We start from the raw sequence: 19,718 nt of genomic DNA, 5'->3' as shown, positions 1-19,718 counted from the left end.
AAATCAACAAAGAAAGAATTTTACTAGGCCATCTCTTTTTATAAATGTTTATATCTATATTAAAAAATGAACTTTATTTTTAAATCCACATATCACCATTTCATAATATCTTATTAGTACAACAGCAGATCAATTTACTTATGACAGTTCTGTTTTCAACAGCAAATGTCATTGACAAGTCACACTTTCAATGATTAATTTAGAGAACTTTAAAAATGAGTAACATGTTGTCCTTGAGACCAGGGAGAACCAATCAAGCCCGTGGGTCCCGCAGTCATCTGCCTCAGAACACATGTCAAAAAGGGGAAGTTAGAGTCATGTAAGGAATACGTGTCTACTTTTAGCACCAACCTGCCTGCCGATGGGTGTTAATTCCAACTCATGCATTCAGTGAATGTTTAACTGGGCACTCATGGGTCCCAGGCTCTGTGCTTTGTGCTGCAGTGAACAAGAAGAATGTGAACTCTGCCCTACGGACAGTTTGGCCATCAGCCAGATCTGTCATGTAATTATGCTGGAATGTAGAGGTTAGGATGGTGTGGTGGAAAGAGCCCTGGGTGGGGTCTTGGGAAACTCGAGTTCTGGTCCTCACTCTTCTTGGGCCCATCTTTTAACTTGTAATGTCTTAGTTTCCTTACTTGGAGGTAAAGAGTTGGCCTGAATCATTCGTGTTCAACCCTGGCTGTATATTAGAGTCACCTGGGGAACTTTGATGCCTAAGCCATGCCCCAGATTAACTAAATATTTATCCCTGGGGATGGTGTGGGGCACTGGTGTTTTTAAACAATCCCCAGGTTGATTCTCTTGTGCATCCCACATTGACAGCTTCAGGACTAAGGATCTCTAAGGTCCTTTACATTTCTAATATTCTGAAAGTCCATGACTTAAACCCAATGTGAGTCTAGCTCAAATTTTATGTAGTGACAGATCCAGTGATCACTCAGCCCCCATCTCACCCCAGCAAAGAACCCTCAACTCTTCCATATAGTTCGTCAATTATGTGGTTTACGCACTTCCCCTCCTCCTCTTTTCTCCTGCCCTTTGAGAGATTTACCTTGCCCAAGTGGGGACAGGAGACATACAAGAAGATGAGCATCTCATATGCCTACATTGCTGCTGATAAGCTACCCTAGAAAGACTGGGGAAGGCATGAGGAAGTCACTGTTGACTGAAGGGAGATTTTGGTGTTATCCAGGAATGTCAGCATTGCATGCCACTCATGACTCATGCCTAAGCCACATCAACACTCTCCCTGTGTAGGCAGAATTATGGTCCCCCAAAGATGTCTGCATCCTAATCCCTGGTGCCTGTGAATGTTCCTTCACATGGAAGGAGGCAATTTGCAGATATGACCAAGTTAAGAGCCTTGCAATGGGGGTAGGCGGGTGGTGGTGGTGATTCTGGATTATCCTGGGGAACCCAGTGTAAACACAAGGTATTCATAAGCAAAAGAGGGAGGCAGGAGAGTCAGAGAAGGAGATTTGAAGATGCAGGCAGAGATCAGAGTGATGTCACTGCTGGCTGGGGGCCACGAGTTAAGGAATGTAGACACCTCTAGAAGCTGGAAAAGGCAAGGGAACAGACTTTCTCCTGGAGCCTGCAGAAGGAATGCGGCCCTGCTGGCACCCTGATTTTAACTCAGTAAGACCCATGTCGGACTTCTGACCTACAGAATTATAAGCAAATAAATCAGTGTTTTTCTAAGCCACTAAGTTTGTGACACTCTGTTAGGGCAGCAACAGAAAATGAACACTATCACTCTCCAACCTAACCCCTCCTTCCAACTGCTCTGTTGGTGTCTTGACCTGGTCTTCCTGGGAACTCAGTCAGTGCAGTCCCAGCTGACTGCTAAGCCAGTGTCCCTCACATCCATATCCTCTTAGCTGTACCCCAGTGCCATCACCCTAATTTGGCCTTGAATGCCTATAGTGTAGATAACTTTAATTATCTTGACTAATTTATTTGCCTCATTCCTACTTGCAACTCGTTCTACATACGACTAACACATGGAATCTGTCCCGCAAGCAGCGTCCTGTTCACATTTCTTCTAAGGATGAAGATTTTTCCATTGCTTTTAATTTTTTATTAAATAAACTAAAGCCTTCTGTTATGGGCTGAATTGTGTGCCCCCCAAATTTATATATTGAATCCCTAACCCCACAGGACCTCAGAATGTGACTGTATTTGGAGACAGGGCCTTTAAAGAGGTAATTAAGTTAAAATGAGGCCATTAGAGAGGGCCCTGATCTCATCTGACTGGTGTCCTTATAAAAAGAGGAAATTTGGACACACAGAAAGAAGGTGCCAGAGATGTGTTCACACAGAGAAGAGACCATGCGAGCATGCAGAGAGAAGCAGCCATCTGGGAGCCAAGGAAAAAAGTCTGAGGAAAAACCGAACCTACGGACACCTTGATCTTGGACTTCTAACCTCCAGAACGGGGTGGAAATACATTTTTGCTGCTTAAACCATCTAGTCTGTGGCATTTTGTTATGGTATCCAAGCAAACGACTACACCCTCTATGCCCCGACCCTTTATTTGTAGGGAATCTGTAAACAATATCCCTATATGTACTTTACAGTCCAAACCAGTCACTCCTTGAAAATCTTTGCCCTGTGCCTTTGCTCACACCGGCTCTTCCACATGGTGCGCTCTCCCCATCTCATCTCTGACTGGTAAAATTCTAACTGTGTGAGACAGCACGGAACAGGAGAAAGAGATCAGGACTGAGAGTCAGTCCTGGATTTCAGGTCCAGTCCTGTGATTTACTGGTTGTGGGATCATGAGCAACCTGCTTATTAACTTTTCTAGGCCTCAGTTTTCTCATCCCTAAAATGGATATAATGATCCCTTTGCAAGTCACAGGGCTGTTATAAAGCCCCAATAATATAATATGAAAATGCCTTACATATATTTTAAAGTATACTGTATCTACAAGGTATCATTATCCTCCTACAAGGCCTCACACAAAAGCCACTTCCTACATCAAGTTTTCTCTGACTCTCTCAAGGTTCCTTCAAAAACACAGAACTTTGAACTTTTACCATGACATTTACCCTTAACTTCGTGTATTTTTGTTTGTCTGCAAGGCATAGTCTGGAGCAAAGGTTTTGTAGTCAGGCAGACCTTGATCTAGAGCTGTCACTTGTCAGCTGCAGGACCCTGAGTAAGTTATGTAATTTTTCTGGGCTCTAGTTTTCCCCATCGGCAAAATGAATATGATAATAGAACCTACCTCACAGGGTTGATGTGAGGAGCAAATGAGACAATGCACCTAAAATATCTGTATAGAAAAAGCATTCGATAAACGGTAACCTTGTCAATTTCCCACTTGACTCACTGAGGATCAGGACTGGCCCCTATCTGTCCTTGCATACCTTTCCAGCATTTACACAGTCCTCTGTGGGCACCAGCCACACAATACTTATTGAATGAATGAGCAGGGTTTGTCAACATGAGGTTACGGGAGACAACCGATACAGTGCTATGGTTGGAGTGTGTTCCCCAAAGTTCATGTGTTAGAAACTTAAATCTCCAGTGCAACAGTGTTGAGAGGTGGGACCTTTAAGAGGTGATCAGGTCATGAGGGCTCTACCCCCATGAAAGAATTAATGCTGTTATTATGGGGGTGGGTTCCTCATAAAGGATGAGTTTGGACCCTTTCCCTCTCTCTGCCACCCATGTCATGCCTTCTGCCATGATATGATACAGTAAGAAGGCTCTCACCAGATACTGCCCCCTCAATCTTGGACTTTCCAGCCTCCATAATCATGAGCCAATAAGCCACTACTCCTGTTTTTTTGAGATAGAGTCTTGCTCTGTTTCCCAGGCTGGAGTGCAGTGGTACGATCATGGCTCACTGCAGCCTCAACTTCCTGGGCTCAAGCAATCCTCCCACCTGAGCCTCCCATGTAGCTGCGACTATAGGTGTGTGCCACCTCACCCAGCTAATTTTTAAATTTTTTGTAGAGACAGGGTCTTGCCATGTTGCCCAGGCTGGTCTCGAACTCCTGGGCTCAAGGGATCCTCCTACCTCAGCCTCCCAAAGTGCTGGGGTTATGGGCATGAGCTACCATACTCCGCCTAAACTTCTGTTTATTATAAATTACCCAGTCTGCAGTTTCCTTGTTATAGCATCACAAAATGAGCTAAGACATATAGTGTCAAAGGTCTATGGAGCCACAGGCAGGGTTTATGGAACCACAGGCAGGGTCTATGAACACGGAATTTGGAATTCTTTAAATTGCAGTGCTGCATGAGAATAAAATCAATGGAAGCCCAACAGAGAAGGGGAGGAGCCCACCACAGATGAATCAGACTCTAAGAGAGAAAATAATAACTGGCCCTATATGCAAATGATTTAGGCCATCAGCTTTTTTGAGTAACTGTTATTCCAAAACCAAAGCCAATGTCCCTTTTTCAAGGAACCTTTTGCTCTGCTCAAGAGACAAAATTCCACACATTCGTTAACCTATAAACAAGGCAAGATCCAATCACATGTTAACCCAAAAAGCTATAGGAGCTCAGGGAAGTGAGTAGTGGAGACTAAGTTGGGCCCTAACAGTCGAGTAGGATTCGCAAAGCTGGATGATAAAGGGGAACTGTATGTTTCTAGGCACCAAGAGGGGATGGGGCAGAATGTAAGAGTGGGCTTAAGCAGATGATTCTGACTGAGGCAGGGGGTTCTTAGAGTAGCTGAGCACATGCCTCTGGCGTGAGAAGCTGCCCGCGGCCCCTGCCAGCCCAGCAGGGAGCATGTCTGCACACGTGGGTCACAGAGACTTACCATGCTGGAGTGGACCGTAGCCTGCTCAATGTACCTTGCAATGCCCGTGACAAATGCATTCCTGTCCTCAAAGTTTGTGTCAAAGTTAGCCTGTGGAATTAGAGGACAGGCACATTTTGGTTGTTAGAAAACAGTTCCAAGTTGGCTGGGTGTCCAGAGGGCAAACTGCTGCCAACAAACAACGCAAGCTCTCTGTGGAAACCTCCTGCTGTGTCACCTTTCATCTCACCCCTTCCCCACAAGGTCCCACTCTCAATCACACTGGGCAGGAGCTGGCGATGACAGGGCCCGCCGTCTGCTTCCCATCAGTAATCAGGTTCACTCAGCTGAGCTTCAGAAGCAGATGCTTAAACTCCAGAAGCCCAAATAGCTGCTAAAAGTTAAGATGTGCATTGCTTTGATTCGGCACTTCCAGAAATACTCACCCAAGGGTGTGGATATATAAGCACAAGAATAATTACTGTGGCAGTTTTTTGTGATTAAAACAAACTGTAAACAACCCAAATATCCATCAACAGTGAAAGGCTAAATATATATATATACATAAAATAGCATATCCATAAATGGACTTTTAAGTACCATGAGGTGGCTAAGCCTCATGTGGTAGTATTGTGGTATTGTCATGGAAAAATATCCATAATAAATTTGAAGTTAAAAAGCCAACTCATAAAGCAATAAATATAGTATGGTTCTCTTTTGGTAAAAAAAATATATATATATATATGTATGTATCTATACACACACACACATATATATGTATATTAGGTAAAAAAGGTATATATACTCCTAGTTATAGAAAAAATTTATGTTTTTGTATACTTTTTTGTATACTTTTCTGTATTGCTTATAATAAAAAAGATATTTATATAATTAAAATTTTAATCTAGGTCAAAAGATGTGAATCAATGAAGTTTATGGGCTGAACCTTCAAGCATATGCTTCATACATCCACTGAATGAAATTTAAGAATTTATTATGTATTTATATTTAGTCTCCTGTAGCAGTCTGAGAACTATCAAAAGGTCAAACACAGCTAAGACTTTCAAATTAGCATATCCTTTCTTAACATGGCATCTGGTCTGGCACACCCAGACAAGGGGCTATACTGACTCCCGGCCCTGATAGGTCATAGTTTGGAACAATCTGATGGTGGTTTATCGCAAGCTCTGCTCTCTTAGGCAAAAGCAAACAACTGCAACCAGCTTCCCTGAGCCATGAGCTGCTATGGGGTGTTGTAGTGCCCTCCTCACATGCATGAAGGAAAAGTAATTACCCAGGCAGGCTCTGGGGTTTCTAAATTGCAATATTTAATTCATGAGGCCAGAGCTGCCAAAACCTTGGTTGGTACAGCAGCAAGAATAGCCCGGAAGGTATTTGGGGTCAAAGCAGATCAACAAGACTTCCCTGGGGGAGGAAGGGAAACAGTCCTGCGGCACATTTAGTAGCTAATCTGTTCCTTATACTCGGCTCTACCAGTGCACAAGGGACTCCATCAGCTCACAACATTTCACCTTCTAGATGCAGACCTCCCCTTCCCTCTGCCTTAGGGCAAACTTTCTTAGGGGATCCCCAGAATTCCTGGGCCCCCTGGTGCTATCTGCCATTTCCATTACCTGGTACATGATGGAGGAAGGTGGAGGCTCGATGCATGGCTGCTGGTCGGGGAGGGGAAGCTCTTCAAGCAGGTCCACGTTGGACAGGGCATCTTCCAGGGTGACGTGCGTGGTCATGGCTGCAGTTTCTGTATTCTGCACTGAGGGGAAGGAAGACAAGGTCAGTGGAGAATTTCAGGGGCCTCTAAAATTCCTCTTAACTGCACCATGTCCAGCATCCTTTGGGAGAATAAAGAGAGTTAAAATGCATTGAGGCCACTTCCACTCACCACTTCTTCCCAAGGTGCTCTCAACGTGTATCTTTTATATCTCAGGATCTCTTTATGGCTAACAAAGTATTTTGTGTGCACTTGGTTGACCCTCACCACCACCCTCTGTGATCAACATGGAAGATGGTACCCTATCCATATAACTGATGAAAAATCAAGGCTCAGAGAAGTTATGTGATGCCCACACAGCCACGTGACCACGAGTGAGGGACCTCAAGTGGATGTGAGGACACAGCTCATGGTTAGTTTCTCCACCTTTTGTTCTTCATAAGGATATTTATGAGTTCCACTCTTAAATTACCATGCAATACAATTATCCATGATCGTGACAGCCAAGATAATCAACTGAAAACCAGAGCCCAGGTTTTCAGGCTAATTAAACTGGGATTAAAATAACTCAATTCCTGCAAATCAACCTTCTTTGCAAAGATGGAGGAGCCACTGTCTTCCTTGACCTGGGTATGTTTTGTGAGCCACATCAAACAAATCAGCCCTGGCACAGCACAGCTGCTTTGATAGTATGTTTGGCAGGATTAGAAGCTGAAGAGAATCTGAACAGCACAGTTACCCAACTCGAGCTAATTCCTATTTTAAGAACTCAGCACCCAGCAAACAGAATACTCATTTTTCCCCCCAAACATACGTGAAACACTGCTTAAAAACTAATCATGATTTAGGCTATAAATCAGGTTCCCACAAGTTTCTTAAAAAATGATGGCCTACAAGTCACACTCACTGATTATTAAATATAATGCAAAATGAAATTAGAAATCAATAATGCAAACTGTAGCAATAAAATCCCATACCTTTGAAAATTTATAAGACACACTTCAAGGTCATTCATAACTAAAGAGGAATTCAAATAGAAATGATAAGATATTTAGAAATGAAAGATGGAAAGCACTAATAAATGCCTTCAACACATTTAGCTGAAAGAAAAGTGGAACTAAATGAAGTTAATGTTACACTCAAAAACCTTAAGAGAACAAAAATCAGCCCACAGAAATGAGAACAGAGGGACTGAGAGTTACAAAGGCAGACATAAAGCAAAAAACAAAGCAAAATAAAACATCACAGTAGAGGTGAACAAAAACACTAAAAGCTGAGTTTTAGAAAAATATTATTAATAATAATAAAGCCAACCCTAAACACACATGATTAAGAGGGACATAAGGAGAAGGGACACAAAGAGAAGGGCCACTGTGCTTGTCTGAGAACCCCTTCCTGACCACCTTCGATCCCAGGGAGTTGTGAGATTCCGGGGCTGGGATTTCTCCTGTGAATGTCAGCGAGTTTGCCTTGCTTGTTAGGAAATACAGCGTCTAACATTAGGGGGTAAAAGGACCATCGACAGAAGAATTTGGTCCAGGGTCTGCAAAGGACTAAAACAACTACAGAATATACCCAAGGTCATGCTGCCCTGAGACTAATACCTGCCTTAGGCCCAAGGTTGGGAGGGCAGATTGGGGCTGAGCCTTCACTGGCTGCTGTGCCGCTAACTAGATTCACATTTCACCGAGTTCTCAAACACACCTTCCCATCAAGTACCACGGCAACAGCAAATGCTGCATCCAGTGAGGGCTCACTGAGCCCAGAGGTAACTTCCCCATCTGCCCTCTGCAGAAGGCTGGTCTCCTAGGGTGGTTTCAGGTCCTCTCCACACCTAAGCTTCTTCCTCTTCTCTCCCCCACAATTCTAAGTGTGGCATTCAGTTCTACAGCAAAACCACTTCACTGATCCATTGAAAGAAAAGAAAAAAAAAAAAAAGACTGTCTTCCTTCTTACACTACTACTAAGTCCATTTTACAGGAGGGAGTAATGATTTTACTGGGCATAATGATCTTCAACCTCCAAAGCCCTAGTAATTCTCTTCATTAATTCCAATTATAATAATAGTGAAACATTTCTTTAGCCCTTACTCTGTGTCAGACACTATGCTAAGTACTTGACTATTTCAATCTTGCATCCGCCCTATAAAGGTAGGTACTATGATTATTCCCAGTCTATAGATGAACAAACAGAACCTCGGCATTTAATTTCATAGGATCAAGTGCTGGCAAGTGGTAGAGGGAGGGCTGACCCAGGTTTGTCCAGCTCCATCGTCTGAAGTCAGCTTCATTACTACATACTTCCTTTCAAGGGCTCAAGCTCGCATTTTGAGATTACACTTGATAAGTGGAGGTTTATTTCATACCAACCTCTACACTAGGTGTTTTCAAACACTCTGCATTAATGGTTCTTGGCCCTGCTTGTGCCAAAAAATCATGTGCACAGCTTCTTAATAACAAAATGCCTGGGTTCCAACCAGGGGACCAGGAAGACTGCATTTGAAAGGTGTCCTATCTCATTTTCAATAAGGAAAATCCAGATGAAACTTATAAGCGGATACACCATTTCTCACTGATTAGATTGACTCAAATCCAAAAGTTTGACTACACATGCTGTTGGCAAGACTATGGAGAAACAGGATCTCCCAAACATTGTTGGTAGGGGTGGCAAAAATGACACAACTCCCGTGGGAGGAAATCTGGCAATATCTAACAAACTTCCATAAGCATTTTACCCTTTGACCAGCAAGCCCACTTCCAGGAATCTGTCCCAAAGATGCATTAACAAAAATACACAAAGATATATGCACAAGGCCATTCACAGCAGGACTACTTTTGACAGCAGAAACTGAAAACAGCAAACATCCATTGATATAGTTAGGATACTTGCCCTCAGCCAAATCTCATGTTGAATTCTAATCCCCAATGTTGGAGGTGGGGCCTGGTGGGAGGTGTTTGGATCACGGGGGCAGGTCCCTCATGAACGGCTTGGGCCATCCCCTTGGTGATGAGTGAGTTCTGAGTTCACAGGAGATCTGGTCATTTTAAAAGAGTGTGGCACCTCCCTCCCCCACACTGCCCACTCTCTTGCTCCTGCTTTCACCATATGGTATAACTGTTACCCCTCTGCCTTCTGCCATGATTGAAAGCTTTCTGCAGCCTCCCCAGAAGCTGAGCAGATGCTGGCACCATGCTTCCTGTACAGCCTGTGGAACCGTGACGTCAATTAAACCTCTTTTCTTTATAAATTACCCAGTCTCAGATATTTCTTTATAGCAGTGCAAGAACGGCCTAACACATCCATTAACAGAGGACTGTCTGGATAAACTATGGTGCCACTGTACAGGGAAATACGAAGCAGCAGGAAAATGGAGTGAGGACCCTCTCCTACATGCAACTACAGGTGATCTCCAGGACATGGTATGGAGAGCATGCGCTCATTTACCCAGGAGAGGGGACTGCAGATGTCTACACACACATCTTCTACCTAAAAAACAAACAATGGAAAGGCAAGCCATATACTTTAAAAATTAGTACCTATGGAGAACAGGAAAAGAAGGGAAAACAGTTAAGAGATAGGGGTTAGAATCCTTTGAATATGCCTTATTTTGTAGATTTGACTTTGAAAACATCAAAACATTTTACATACTTATATAATAAAACTTAAATTTATAAAAAGTGGCCCCCAAATCGAAAAGTAAAATGAAACAAATGAATGTATATATGTATATATGTTGTACTGTTGGAGTAACTCCATAGAAAGGGACTATTATTCCAAGTGATTTTAAAATTGAGTGATGTGCTGGAAGAGTCCTGATGGATCACAAAGACATCTAATAAAAGCTTGGTTTTTATTACTTTGTTACTGTTAGAGGAGCCTGTGAACCAATCTTTATGTTGAGAATTGGTAAATAAAAGCAAACATTTAACCTGTCTTTCCTAAATAAACTATACCACTAGATAACCAAACTATAGAAGAGATGGATGTTTCTTTCCATAAAAGTATTTTTTTCCTTTTTAACAGAAAAATGATAATATCCTTGTTTTCCAACCTCTACAAACAAATGGATCTAGGCACTGATCATCATCAACTGCTAACATCCCTAAATGAAAGACTATCAGATATTATGTGCTTAATGATGGAAAAATGCACCAAGAATGCTGGATCCAAAACAAAACACCTGAATCTAATTAAGCCTCTGATGCCAACTCACAGGAAATATAAGAGGGCAGAAAAACATGCTATACCTCAGTGATGTAATCAGCAAAATACAATCTATGACAAATTCTGCTGGACAAATGACTCAGGACCTCTAACAAATAAATTACAAAGACAGGAAAGAGAGATGGGAGGAAAATCTATAGATTTTGAAGAGACTGAACACACTAACATGTGTGGACCTTATTTGGATCCTATTTCAAACAAACCACCATACAAATAAAATTATAACTTTATGAGAAAATTAGAAAATTAGTACTGACTGGATATTTGATAATATGAAGGAAATATATTATTTTATTTAGGTTTGATAATATCAAGTTTATGTTTTAAAAGAGCCTTTATCTTCCAGAAAGATCTACGAAAATGTAGATAAAAGGACACAGGGGTTTGCTTCTAAATAATACTAGATGGGGGAAGAGTGAATAGAAATGAAACAAATTCAGCAGTGAGTTAATAACTATAGATTGTGTGTGACACATACACAGAGATTACTGTATTTTTCCATCCAATTTTATATATGTTTCAAATTTTTCATAAAATCCCCTAGATCAGTTTATAAGCTCCCAGCTCTTATCCAACTTCCCTTTTTTTCTCCTGTAACTAGGTTTCTTCTGGGCTACTCAAACTTAAAAAATACTCATTTACAGACGGGTGTGGTGGCTCACGCCTGTAATTCCACCACTTTGGGAGGCTGAGACGGGTGGATCACCTGAGGTCAGGAGTTCGAGACCAGCCTGGCCAACAGTTTGAGACAAGCCTGACCAGTCTGGTCAATTTTTCTTTAGTAGAAATCCCATTTCTACTAAACACACACACACACCCAAAAATTAGCCAGGTGTGGTGGTGGGTGCCTATAATCCCAGCCACTCAGGAGCTGAGGCAGAAAAATCACTTGAACCCAGGAGGCGGAGGTTGCAGTGAGCCAAGATCATGCCATCGCACTCCAGCCTGGGCAACAAGGGCAAAACTTCATCACAAAAAAAAAAAAAAAAAAAAAAAACTCATTTACCAGAATAACCATTACGTTTTCCTCTGTAGCATAATGGTACCCCTGAACATCCCTTGAAGAGAATCAATAAGTAAGTGAACAACCTACAAAGCTAATAAATTAGGAGTCTGTTTATGTTAATGCTATCTTTCTTCTCCCCTGGCAAATACGACTTCTATAGTGGATTTCTATGAGCATTGGTGGATCATTCAGTGCCTAAGGGAGAAGGAAATCTGACATTTTTAGCTTAAGTGCTGGTAGGCACTGCCAAATCCAAATCAATCAGAAAGGAAAAATATTCTGGAAATTTGAACAGAGGTATAAATGAAAATAAGAACGTACTTCTTTCCTGCCCAAGTGTCCTGCCTGTTACGCAATCTTCCAAGTGAGAATGATTCTTTATATTCGGTCTACGAACGTGACCATTTCATCATTTTGAAAAAGAAATTAATAAAATATTTAAAAGTTAACAGTGTTCTGGGAGCATCATTTACCAAACACAGCTGCAGCTTCTCAGTGAGGGGGGCACTCATGATGGGTTTAAATGCAGTGTCTTCATAACAAACTCAGTCAGTGGCCTGGTTTCACCAAAAGTAATAATAACACTGGGCACACAAGCAATTTGCTTCTGAGAAGGGGGGCTTTAGGTGCCCCCTCAGGCAGACATGACTGACATACCCCAAGCAGGAGCGGGGTGGGTCCCATAAATGCAGGATGACTGCCAGGAGAACATGGCTTTGGAAATGCAGGTTCTGACATTCACAGCTTAAACCCTGCTTCTCTATAAGCAAAATACTTACATTGTCATTATCTGTTTGATTTTCTGGAAAGAAATGAAATATTAAGACTTTTTACTGAAGTGAAATATTAGGCTAGTGTAGTGGGTAAGCTTGAGTTCTGGGTTTGAATCTGTCATCTGCCACTTATGAGCTATATAAACAATAGCATGTTCCTTAACCTCTCTGAGCCTCAGTTTCCTTACATTGTAAGGGTGACAATTTACAATACTGCCTGTCCTCAATGTTTATTTTGATTATATAACTACAGCATGTAGAATACTTAACACAGTAGCCAGCAAAGATGTGTCAAAAGACAAAATTACAATAAATTTATAGAATTAATTGTCCTTAATTTGTGATTTATGAATTGAAGCACCTCCTTTCTATACAATAGAATGAAAGCTCCCACTGGGCAATAGCAAAACCGTGGGTTTTGTAAGGTGGGAAAAAGGAAACACAACAATTGAAAAATAAATGATAAGTTAACATCAAGTTACTTCAGGTTACTTTTTTGTAAGGATTAAGACAGAGAGGATTTGCTTATTATGCTGACTCAGGTAGAGAGTGGCATTTAGCATGAGTGACTCCATTTTGATTTGCTCTGGTTTTTAGGGGCCTAGTACAGGAGCTTAGTCTTAAACAATGGCCTCCCATACTTTTGTTTAACATTCGCTAGTCTGTGGCCTGTTTTCAATAGAGAGGATGAATTAAATACTGCAACAATTCTCCTACCAAAAAAAGGAAGGTTTATTATTATTACACTAATATCTCAGTTCTATAGATCTTTCACATTGATTTTCTCAATCACAACTATCCTGCAAATTCAATTCAGCAGGTATAATTTTTGCTGTGTTTCTGAGGACACTGTGTTATGGAGAAGTAAACACTTTTATACAAGGTCACATGGTCTGCTAGTGGCAGAGGTAGGGTAGAAACAGGATATCTTGACTCCCAATTCTATGCCTTTTCTTCTAGACCACACCTGATTTTGTACCTTTTTGAAAGGTGCCAAGCATATTTTTTTCCCAGTTTGGCTGCTTTTTCCTTCCTCAAGAAGAACACAACTCTGCCAAGCTAGAAAGATTAGCTAATTGTCACCTTTGTGTTTCATGAACATCAAGAGGCCAGGAAATATTTTCCATGTCCGTATGGCGCTCCAGCCAGAGGCTATATAAGTATACGTACACACACACAAACATACTGCACACACATATACATATATATACACATATGTATACATATATTAGTACAAAGAAAATATTATATATATAAATATAAAAATAAATAAAAGGGAGATTTAGATTGTTCCTATTAAAAAAAATTTACAGTCATTTGCCTCATAATGATGTTTCAGTCAACAGTGGATCATATATACAATGGTGTTCCCATAAGATTATAATATAATATTTTTACTGTACCTTTTCTATGTTTAGATACACAAATACTTCCCACTGTGTTGCAATTGCCTACAGTATTCAGTACAAGAACGTGCCATACAGGTTTGTAGCCCAGGAGCAATAGGCTATATACCATATAGCCTAGGTGTGTAGTAGGCTATGCCATCCAGGTTTGTGTAAATGCACTCTATGATGTTTTCTTGGCCCCAGAATAAAACCCAAATACTGCTACTTCTTCCTCCCATGTCAGGGCAGACATTGCTAATTGGTAATGACTCTATTTTCCACTAAGTCCACAGACAGCTTCAGAATCCTCATGAAATACTGAGCTCCAGGAAGCCACCAGCAATCAATCTGAGTTTGCCCATGAAATAAAACATAACATGCCCTCTCTGGAGTAGAACCATGCATGTGAAAGCTCCTCAAGGTCAGGGACCATTTTCTCACCTATCACTGAAAATGCAGAGACCTTAGCAGAGTGCCGCAAACAGATTAGGCATTGGGGAAGTACTGAATGAAAGAATTCATGAACACACCTCAATCTCCTGACAACGTAGGAGAGAGGAGACGACCTGAAGTTGGCCATGTCCTTACTTCTAGTTTTTCCATTCCTTCTCCTTCACTATTAATAACACAGATAAGGCCAGACCCAGTGGCTACACAGATAAGGCTGGACTTGGTGGCTACACAGATAAGGCCAGACTCGGTGGCTCACGCCTGTAACCCCAGCACTTTGGGAGGTCAAGATGGGCGGATCTCCTGAGGTCAGGAGTTCGAGACCAGCCTGGCCAACACAGTGAAACCTCATCTCTAATAAAAATACAAAAATTAGCTGGGCATAGTGGTGCGCACCTGTAGTCCCAGCTACTCAGGAGGCTGAGGCAGAAGAATTGCTTGAACCCAGGAGGTGGAGATTGCAGTGAGCTGAGATCGAGCCACTGCACTCCAGCCTGGGTGACAGAGCGAGACTCTGTCTCAAAAAAAAAAAAAAAAAAAAGAAAGAAAGAAAGAAAAAAAACCATACAGATAATTTAAATCAGCATAGAATACATACTCATATCCATAAACTGCCAGGATAATTCTTACTTAATATTTTTTTCTAGAGATTCTCTTTTTTGCCACTTTTTATTTTAGAAGGAAGCTTTATATCACAATCACAGAGAGAAAACTAATATTATATGCCATAAACAGAGGAGCCATAAAAAACATAGTAATGAACATAAACACAGGTCTGGGTATTATCTGAAAATCATCCCATGTCCACCACTGATATCCATATGAGAGGCATTTTAGTGTGGAGGTGAACTGGATAGCTTGAGTTAGAATCTTACCTCTGCCAATACCTAGTTGTGTGACCTTGAGTAGGAGACATAACCTTTCTGAGCCTCACTCTCCTGATTTTGGTATAAGGGATAATGATAGTTCCTATCTCATAGGCTTTGAAAACTAAATGAGTTAGTTCATGTAAATGGCTTGGCTGGTAGAAAGTGCTCGATAAAAGTAATTGCCTCAAAAAAACTGAATCCAGAAACATATAAAAAAGATTATGCACCATGAACAAGTGAGATTTATCCCAGGAATGTTAAGATTGGATTAACATTAACATCAGAATATCAATTAATGTAATAAGCTATACCAATAAAGGTCAGAAACCATATCATCTCAATACACACAGAAAAAGCATTTGACAAAATCTCAACGCCTTCATGATAAAAACACTCAAAACACTAGGATTAGAGAATATCCTCAACTTGACAATAAGTGGCCACAAAAACTCTTAGCTAATATCAGACTTAATGCTTTCTCACTAAGATCAAGAACAAGACAAATAAGTCTGCTCTTAGCATTTCTATTCAACATTGTACTGGCAGTTCTAGCCAAGGTAATTACACAAGAAAATTAAATAAAAGACATCTAGATTAGAAAGGAAAAAGTAAAACTATTCCTATTTGCAGATAACATAGTTTTGTATATAGAAAATCCGAGAAAAATCCACTAAAAACTATTAAAAGTCATAAACAAGTTCAGCAAGTTTGTAGGATACAATATCAGCATACAAAAATCAGTAGTATCTCTATATACCAGCAATGCACAATATGAAAATAAAATGGAGAAAACAATTCTATTTATAGTAGCATCAAAAATAATACAATACTTAGAAATAAACTTAACAAAATAAGTGCAAAACATACACTCTGAAAGCAATGAAACCTCGCTGAAAAAAATTAAAGAAGACCTAAATAAATAAAAAGATATCCCATGCCCATAGGCTGGAAGGCTTAATATTGTTAACATGGCAATACTACCCAAACTAACCTACAGATTCAACATAATCTCTATCAAAATCTCATCTGGCTTCTTTGCAGAAATTGACAAGCTGATCCTAAAATTCATATGGAAATCCAAGGGACTCAGGATAACCAAGACAATCTTGGGGGTGGGAGGAACTGAACAAAAATGGAAAACTCAAACACTTCCTGATTTCAAAACATACTCAAAGCTACAGTAATCAAAATTGTGTGGTGTTACCATGAAGATAGACAATGAACAATGATAAATTAATGGAATTGAACTGAGAATCCAGAAATAAATCCTCACATTTACGGTCAATTGACAAGAGATGTAGAAAAAATATTCTTTTCAACAAATGATTCTGGGACAACTGGATAACCACATGCAAAATTTGTTTTATGGTGTGAGGTATAAATAATGTAATATATAATAAATTAACTCAAAATGGATCAAAGATCTACGTAAGAGCTAAAACTATAAAACTCATAAGAGTACATCTTTGTGACCTTGAATTATGTAATAACAACAAAAACACAAGCAACAAAATAAAAAATAAACTAAACATCAAAATAAAAAAACTTGTTCTTCAAAGGACACCATCAAGAAAGTAAGTCCACAGAATAGAAGAAAATATTTGCAAATCATGTATTTGCTAAGTATATAAAATATGTAAATAATTCTTGGCTGGGCACAGCGGCTCATGCCTGTAATCCTAGTACTCTGGGAGGTTGATGGGAGAATCGCTTAAGCCAGGAGTTCAAGACCAGCCTGGGCAACAGAGTGATACCCTGTTCCTACAAAAAATTTTTTTTAAATAAAAATAAATTTTAAAAATGAATTCTTAAAACTCATTAATAAAGAGAACCTGATTTTAAAAATAGTCAAGGAACAGATTTTTCTCCAAAGATATACACATAGCCAATAAGCACATAGAAAGATTAATATCCTTAGTTATTAGGGAAATGCAAATCGATACCACTTCACACCCACTAGGATGGCTATAATGAAAAGGACAGACAATAACAAGTGTTGGCAAGGATGTGGAGAAACTGGGAATACCGTTGCTAATGGGAATGTAAGATGGTGCCGCAACTTTGGAAAATCGATTGGTATTTCCTCAAATTTTTAAACACACAGTTACCATTTGACCCAGCAATTCTACTCCTAGGCATAAACCCAAGAGAAATGAAAATACATGTCCACACAAAAACTTGTACATGGACGTTCATGGCATCATTATCTGTAATAGCTAAAAAGCAGAACTAACATATGCATCAACTGATAAATAAAAAATTGTATAGCCACATGGAGTATTTTTCAGCCATAAAAAGTAATTAAGTACTGATATTGATACAACATGAATAAACTTTGACAATATTATGCTAAGCGAAAGAAGCAAATCATTAAAGACCCTGTATTGTATTGTTCCATTTATTAAACATGCCCAGAATAGGCAAATCTATGGTTGCCAAGGGGTGGGGTTGGGGGAAATAGGTGGTGCTGCTAAAGGCCATGAGGTTTCTTTTTGGGGTGCTAAAATGCTCTAAAACTGACTATGATTATGGGTTGTACAACTCTGTGAATATATTAAAAACCACTGAACTGTTTTTTTTTTTTTTTTTTTTTTACACAGAGTTTCACTCTTGTTCCCCAGGCTGGAGTGCAATGGCATGACCTCACTCACTGCAACCTCCACCTGCCGGGTTCAAACGATTCTCCTGCCTCAGCCTCCCGAGTAGCTGGAATTACAGGCACCTGCCACCATGCCTGGCTAATTTTTGTATTTTCAGTAAAGACAGGGTTTTGCCATGTTGGCCAGGCTGGTCTTGAACTCCTGATCTCAGGTGATCCACCCACCCTGACCTCCCAAAGTGCTGGGGTTACAGACATGAGCCACCGTGCCTGCCTTGAACTGTATTTTTTAAATGAGTTAATTGTACAGTATGCAAACTATATTTCAATAAAGCTGTAACCAAAAGTTAGTATTTTTATAACTACTTTTTGGGAAACTTTGAGTGTAACATAAGCAGAAGGGGTACAAAGAGAGCTGGGGGTGGAGTAGGAGCTTGGGGAGTTTGGGGACTGTAATGATGCCCCTACAAGCAGAGGCTGCGGAGAGCAAAAACCAACAGGGATAGCAGGGGAGGAAAAGAGTAATAGATACAACCATACCACCCCACAGAGCAGCCCTCTAAACTGAAGGGGTGAACTAGACCATACAGGGCAGGCCCAGCTAGCTTATTTGTTCCCTCCCCCTGCCCCTGCCTGTTTTGGTTTCTCTGCCATCTGTCAGGTCCTGGGGCTGCCCCACCATGGAATAAAGACTCCTCAGATAATATTATCTGAGGAGTAATAATATTACTGCCTGTGAGGTGGGTGGGGTGATAGGTTCAGAGGTTTAGAATGAGAACAAGAAGGGAGTCTAGCTCTCTTTCTACTGATGAGGAAACCAAGGCTCAGAAAAGAGAAGGGACTTGTGCAAGGTCACTGGGCTAGTTAGGGGTGGAGCTAGGGTTAACATTGCACTTCCTGAGAAGACAAGGGACTACAATATTATAACTCATATGACACAGAGCTTTAAAAGAAAAGGACAGGGCCAGGCACGGTGGCTCGTGCCTATAATCCCAGCACTTTGGGAGGCCGAGGCAGGTGGATCACCTGAGGTCAGGAGTTTGAGACCAGCCTGACCACCATGGTGAAGCCCTATTTCCACTAAAATTAAAAAATTAGCCAGGTGTCATAGCACATGCCTGTAATCCCAGCTACTCAGGAGGCTGAGGCAGAGAATCACTTGAACCTGGGAGGCAGAGGGTGCAGTGAGCTGAGATCGCGCCACTGCACTCCAGCTTGGGGAACAAGAGTGAAACTCCATCTGAAAATAAATAAATAGATAAATAAAAGAAAAAGACAAGTATTGCAACAAAAATTCTGCAGCAAAATGAAAAGCCCTCTAAGAAAGGAAATATAATCAAAGGACATTACTTGGCTGTCTGTGATGATCATTTATATATATTAATAATGTAGACACTTTAAACCTGATTTAGGTTAAAATAGAGCTCTTCCTATCTTGAGAGACGGGGGCAGGGGAGGGAGGGAGATGGTGTAAGAAAGCGAAATCTCCATCCATCACAGCAGGAAGTAAATAGACAATGTGCAGAATAGATAAATCAAGAAACAGCAGTGTAAGCATATCATTTAGAGATCTGGGAGGCAGCTACTAGAAGAAACAGTGAGTTAAAAGTGGCAGCCTCTAGGGGAGGGTGGGTGCTGGATGGTTGTTTTTCATTATAAGGCTTTCAATATTATTTGATTTTTTAAAACATTTGTATATATTGTTTTGACCAAAATTTAATAATTTGCTTTAGAAGACAACCACCCAAAGTCTCCTTGTTAGCAGTTCAGACACCTGGCTGGTACCCAGCACTGACTGGCAAGGTGGTCTTTGTTGTTTCAGTCCCTTGCTGCCTGTCTTCTGGGACCAGAGGCCCCATCACCTGCAGCTTCTCTCCACACAGGGGACCTGCAGTCAGAGCCGAGAAGTCA

The 19,718-nt window shown here is 40.7% G+C and overlaps 1 protein-coding gene across 2 annotated transcripts in view; it reads right to left on the bottom strand.

Annotated features, from left to right (window-relative positions):
- The window catches only part of CYFIP2 (cytoplasmic FMR1 interacting protein 2), a 134,444-nt gene that overhangs the window by 108,598 nt on the left and 6,128 nt on the right, over positions 1-19,718 (bottom strand). For both annotated transcript variants that reach the window (XM_054489079.2, XM_054489080.2), the window contains exons 2-3: positions 6,401-6,540; positions 4,788-4,877 (exon numbers count right to left, since the gene is read on the bottom strand). In XM_054489079.2, the coding sequence (XP_054345054.1) occupies positions 4,788-4,877; positions 6,401-6,517 (207 nt within the window). In that variant the 5' untranslated portion in view covers positions 6,518-6,540. The remainder of the gene's footprint in view (positions 1-4,787; positions 4,878-6,400; positions 6,541-19,718) is intronic.

The sequence above is a fragment of the Pongo pygmaeus genome, chromosome 4, assembly GCF_028885625.2.
Source record: "Pongo pygmaeus isolate AG05252 chromosome 4, NHGRI_mPonPyg2-v2.0_pri, whole genome shotgun sequence".
NCBI classification, from domain to species: domain Eukaryota; kingdom Metazoa; phylum Chordata; class Mammalia; order Primates; family Hominidae; genus Pongo; species Pongo pygmaeus.
Note: the sequence above shows the minus strand (reverse complement) of the source record. Positions and strands in the feature narration are given on the sequence as shown.